This window comes from Fulmarus glacialis, unplaced genomic scaffold (genome assembly GCF_000690835.1).
Source record: "Fulmarus glacialis isolate BGI_N327 unplaced genomic scaffold, ASM69083v1 scaffold24650, whole genome shotgun sequence".
NCBI lineage: Eukaryota > Metazoa > Chordata > Aves > Procellariiformes > Procellariidae > Fulmarus > Fulmarus glacialis.
In genome coordinates, this window is record NW_009187593.1 from 1 (window position 1) to 5,671 (window position 5,671).

Sequence of the window (5,671 nt, forward strand, 5' to 3'; positions counted from 1 at the left end):
TATATATTTATATATATAAAACAAAATGCAAAAACACAAAAAAAATTTGACAAATAAGGTTAAGAGGTAATACTTCAAACAGTTAGCCACCGAACACACAATAAAAACTAGCAAATGCACTTTGGGGACAATACTTGAGAACTACATAACCAAGGGCTCCTTCATATATCTATTAAAATCATGTAAAAATTAGCAAAACCATTGCCCAGACTGGAAACAACTGAATTAATAACCCCAGAAGAGCAGAAACACTGAGTTTTGCTGAAGCACCATTTTCCCTCCCTTCTGTCATAGGCTTCCGGCCACAAAATAACATGAAGGCTTTGCTGACCTCCCAGATAAGTGTTCCCAATACGAGCTTCATAAAATTTCATGACCAGCAGGAGAGGATTACTAATAAATATCGAAGGAGAACCTAGAGAATCAGAACTGGAGTACAAATGAACAGACATTTGTTTACTTATTCTGAATGACCCATGGCTTAGAACACAAAGCATTTCCCGTTAAAATAAAATATGTGGAAACCTAAAAAGCTACTGCTTATTTACACCAAAAGAAATCATTTTGAAGATACAGCTCTAGAAAGATCAATTACACAAATATACATAAAATCAAGAAGTAAAAAAAAAAAAATTAAGATGCATGAAGCAAACAGAGCAGAATTGCCAAGTATACTTTTTTTTATTTCACTACCGAAAAGTCCTCCAGCCCCTGACCTGCTAGTCCTATTGCAACTAGGGAGATTTCAAAGTTTAAAACAAATCTAAAAATGTCATTGCCATTTCCCAAGCTAAAAAGCAATAAATTAAGATTATGAAGAAAAACAGGTGGATTCTGCATAGTCGTCTTCACGCTGGGTGGGGAACACCTTTTGTTTCTAGACAAAATGAACCCTCAACAGAAAAGAGCCGTGTATCGTGCCCTATACAACCTACGGCCTGGTTCAGCCAGTGATGTGGGGACTGAGAATGTTGTGTATTTATGAAACGTACAGCATTTCAGAGAAAAACAGTGCAGTTACTTTGTTGATCAACATAACACCATCTGGAAAACAGTAAGTTTGTTTGCATTCAAACAAAAATCCCCTGTCATTGAAACGAACAGGAAAGGATTCCCCTTCCCTTCTCGCTTCCTCAGTACTGGCTGAAATTTGATCACTACTTAACAACTGCTCATTTTAAAGACATACAAAAAAGTGTTAGTCTGGGAAACAGCAACTGATCCAGAGGTTGAAAAGCAGCTTAATAAAATAATAAATTTTCAGCAATTAAAAAAAAAATACTCCAAATGATGACTGGCTAAAATTTTACAGACCTAGATGCCAGAAATAAGGCTCCTACGCCTATATTCAGGCAACGAGGGTTGAAAATTTGTGCCTGCATAAAAAGTTCAGACAAAATTATTTCTAATTCAGCTTATTTTAAAAATACCAGGTACAAACACCTCTGGACACGAAACCTGTTTCAAGAGGAACCTGGCATCACCGGTGATTGCCTAAATTTAAGTGTCAAATAGCATTTTTCTTTGAAGTAGTACATCTACTTTTGTAAACACTATCCACAAAATTAGCCATCTGTACTTGTTAGCTGGGTAAAATATTTACAAGTGCATCCCACAACAAGCAACTATGTACAGAGATTAAAAAAACTGAAGTACTAGAAGTCGTATATTTACAAAATAAGCAAATTATTGTGAAGAGAAACACAACCTTCAGCAAGAGCAGGGAATGGGGGCACATCTAGAGGTCAGCGAGTTTGGCAGCGCCAGCGACGCCTGCTTCCACCCTCCGCAAGGAGCCTGCAAATGCCACTGCAGTTCAAAGCCTCCTGCAGAAGAGGATCGTCACTTAGTAGTCACTTTGGGCCTGATCCAGCAGAGCACACCGGCATGCGCTCGGAGATCTGAGCACAAACGTTCCCGGGGGAAACCAGCAGGACTTTCACACGCTTAACTTCCTAACACATCCGCAAGTGCGTTGCTGGATCAAAGCCATACTGCAGGTGCCGTAAGAATGCAGTTTCAGTGTCTCCATTTGCAGTCTCTTGCAACATGTTAAAGCAATGCAAGGACTTTTTTAATACCTGTCCACCACCACAAGATTGACATAACATGAACACGTTGCCTCGCGCATAAGCTGGCAAGGGGGAAGCAGTTTCCTGAATTTACGCAAGGATTAACCACTTCGTGGTCTCCCAGATGTTACCCTCTAATAAAAGACATCGTTTTCCACACGACTTCGCAACAACACAGTTAACCTTGCGAAGACTGCAAGCCAATTCACAGTTGAACAAAACTACTCTGATTTCTCTCCCCTCCCCCCATCCCCTACTGCAACTCTTCCTAATGTAGGTCCTGGGCTATTTTCTAGAACCTTTTGATGCTGAGCTCTGCACTGGTACACTGGAATACATAAAGGCTGAGTTACCCCGTGGGGGCTTCTAATCACCTTTGTACTGAACTGTGAGAAATCATACTCTTTTTGTTTCTATTGTGGCAATCTCTTCCAAAGTCCTTACTTGGGCTTTCTCTCTCTGAGCTACTTCGTCTTAACCTCACTTGCTCTTTGTTTTCATCACTTTCTGCTTCAGAGTCACTCAGTTCTAAGTCAGGACAATACCCGTCGTTGTCCTGGTACGGAGCACCTTCAAGCGTCTGCTTGCTCCACAAGCGATCTTTTGTTGCAAGTCTTCTCGCTGGCTTTTCACAGCACCGGAGATCTTCTGTGGTCCTCACCAGACTGTTGGTAGCCTCTTTAAAGGACCGGCTAAAATGTTCTATGGTGGATTTTCTGAAACCGCTCTGGCTGGCCAAATGAGCCGTGAGCACGGACTCTTGTTCGTAGGGTGTCTGGCTGGAGCTGTCTCTCTGGCTCACGTCTCCAGCCCTGCCCATCAGACCGTTGGACTTGGCTGCCAGCCTCGAGTTCTCCTGCTGCACCCGCCCATTCCCAATGGAAGACTGTCCATGCAAAGCAGCCTGGAGTGCTAAGGGCTTCCCGGACGGCTGGGCCCGGTGAAACTCCGGCATCTGTGTGGGGCCAGAATCCTTCGCCTCGCTCCGAGGCTTGCCAATCCCTGCCAGCAATCCGTTACTTCTGCTGTCATGCTGATACCTGGAGTAAGATTTTGCTTTAATTTCAAATGATTCCTTTGACATCGGCACGCTCCGTTTGCTGTAAACAGTGCTGTTGTTGTCAGGAGAAAGCGGTCTGTTGCCAGGCTTCAGAGAGTTATTTTTGCAGTCTCCTAGTGCTGATTTGGGCATTTTTAACTTCAGGGTGATCCTGGGAGGTGGGTAGAACAGTGTGTTCTCTAGTGCACTTGTCAGGGCATGGCCTACAGGAGAAAGAGACAAGGGGGCAGAAGAAAAAACAGGCTTTTTTAAAAGAGGGTAATCGTTTTGTTATCTGTAACAAGTTTTATAGTCCATTAGAAGGTCATTCAACAGTAAGAAGCATTTGCAAACAATTAGTGTGAAATTATTTTAGGACATTAAAGAGAAGTTGGGATAAAGAAAACTGTTCCAAATTACCCACCGTTTCAGAATTTAGGTAAGCATTTTAGCATTTCCATTAAAAACAACAATGTGCCCTTTTTACAGGGCCAGTGAATTGAACCAGTTTCGAGATATGACTGAAGTAGTTCCAACAAAGCTATAAAAAAAGGTTCATATTCAGTTTTGGATGGAGAAAAAACAATGCTTCAAAGTGAGTTTCAATTTGGACTTAGTTCAACCCTCTGCTTTGTATTATAAAATTCTCTATGCTTTAGAAGTCTTTTCACCCCAATATATTAGTCTTTATGATATACGCATACAGCGCCATTGCAAAGTAGCTATCAAGCTATTCTAATAAGCATAAAAAAGCACTTGTATTTGTAAAGACATAAAATAAATTTAGTAGACATTTCCAATAAAATGCATTTACACAAAACCAAAGTGCTTTAGAGTACTGCTGCTTCCACAAAGTACTAGTCTGATCTAAAACAGTTTAAAAAAACCACCTTGTCAGTACTAACGAAACCTATCCATGTTTCAAGGGTAGAGAAAAAAAGCACAAAGACTTCCCTCTAAATTGGTCATGAAAAACATAATATGTATCTTGAAAGAAGAGAGGGATCTTAATTTGACATTGAAGAAATAGCTGCCTTCCCTATTAAAAAAAAAAAAAAGTAATTGCACTGTAATATATACTCCTCCTCTTTCCAAATGTTGTGTTCCTCATTTCAAGACGGTCACTATAAAAATGAAGGGCAGAGTGGGTTTTGGTACATCAGCATTCCTAAGCAGTTACTACTCACTATTAAAAACCAAAGTACTTAAAACTCTTTTTGAAGGAAGGAGAGTAACTGCAGCTGGCAGGCTGAGAAATGCCTCTTTGCGCTGTTCATCAAGCATGCAAGGCAACATGAGAACAACAGCGATTCCCATCAGTCACTCTTCTCTTTTGCCTGAAGGAACCAAATACTGACAGCAAGCAAAAAGCCTTCTCAGCTGGAGAACCAAGCAGCAGCGCAGAGCTTGCTGTGGGGAAACAGTACCATAAAACAGCAGCCAAGGAAATGAAGATCCCCACCAGCTCGTTTCTGCTATCTGGATGCCATAGTGATTGATAATTAATAGGCATATACCAGAAACGGCCACAAAATAAAGAAATATCCAAGTAAATATTTTAAGAGTTCAAAGCGTTTTGTGTATGTTGCTACTTTTGTTGACTATGTACTTGAAGAAAGTTTTTAAAGGAAGATTTACAGTGTTAAAAACACAAAGCAGGAACATAAAAAGAACACATTTTTTAGTTTAAATACAGATAGAATTTGTAAATATTTTACATTTATATGATTACCTGCAGCAATTTCCTGATTAATGAGCTGGACTTGCAAATTGAAGACCTGTTCATGTACTTTACTGTGAGACAACTTCAGTTTCTCTCTCCTGCTTACCATGTAGCAGAGATTTCTTACCTACGGAGGAATAACAGGAAACTTAATAGGCAATAAGAAAATAAATCCTGACATAGCTTAAAAAAGTGCATCAACAACAGAATTAAAACAGCGTTATGTGCAAAATCCCTTGGCAAAGTTCTTGTGAATATTACTGAACATACATAACTATGAAGTAAAAAAAAAAAAAACCTAGAATTTTTTTAATTGCCAATTTAATGAATGCCTTGAATATCTTCTGCAAGAAAGCAGAATATATTTTCATCTATAGGAACAGTGAGCGAATATAAAATTCCAGTCAAAAGAAAAGTAAGTAATTTCTAAGACTTGCTTGGCTGTAAGCCTGCTTCCACTATGTACGATGCTGGGGATGCTACTGCAGGCAATACTGGATTCTCCCAGAATTACCCTGCAAAATGTTTCATAGAATGATTTTTAACAGCTAAACTATGATTGTTTCCCCTAAAATTATTGCAACATTATACAGTAATACTTTTCACAAAGCCACCCAAGACAGCCAGCCTATTTGGACCAAAACTAACACGTAGATCACCTCTAAAAGGACTCCACCTTCGTGTGCAACGTACACATTTTGGCTGACCCATTTAGCAGTTTATTTTCCTACTCCATTGCATTGACTGATGAAGTTCAACAAGGCCAAGTGCAAGGTCCTGCACCTGGGTCGGAGCAATCCCCGGTATCAGTACAGGCTGGGGGATGAAGGGATTGAG

General features: G+C 40.1%; 1 protein-coding gene across 1 annotated transcript in view; it reads right to left on the reverse strand.

The window, feature by feature from the left end:
* Nucleotides 1-2,442: 2,442 nt before the first annotated feature.
* Nucleotides 2,443-5,671, reverse strand: part of JADE3 (jade family PHD finger 3) — a gene marked incomplete at its 5' end in the record, with an annotated part of 7,694 nt that continues 4,465 nt past the window's right edge. Inside the window, 2 exons of the mRNA XM_009575713.1 lie at nucleotides 2,443-3,335; nucleotides 4,844-4,961. Of these exons, the coding sequence (XP_009574008.1) occupies nucleotides 2,443-3,335; nucleotides 4,844-4,961 (1,011 nt within the window). The remainder of the gene's footprint in view (nucleotides 3,336-4,843; nucleotides 4,962-5,671) is intronic.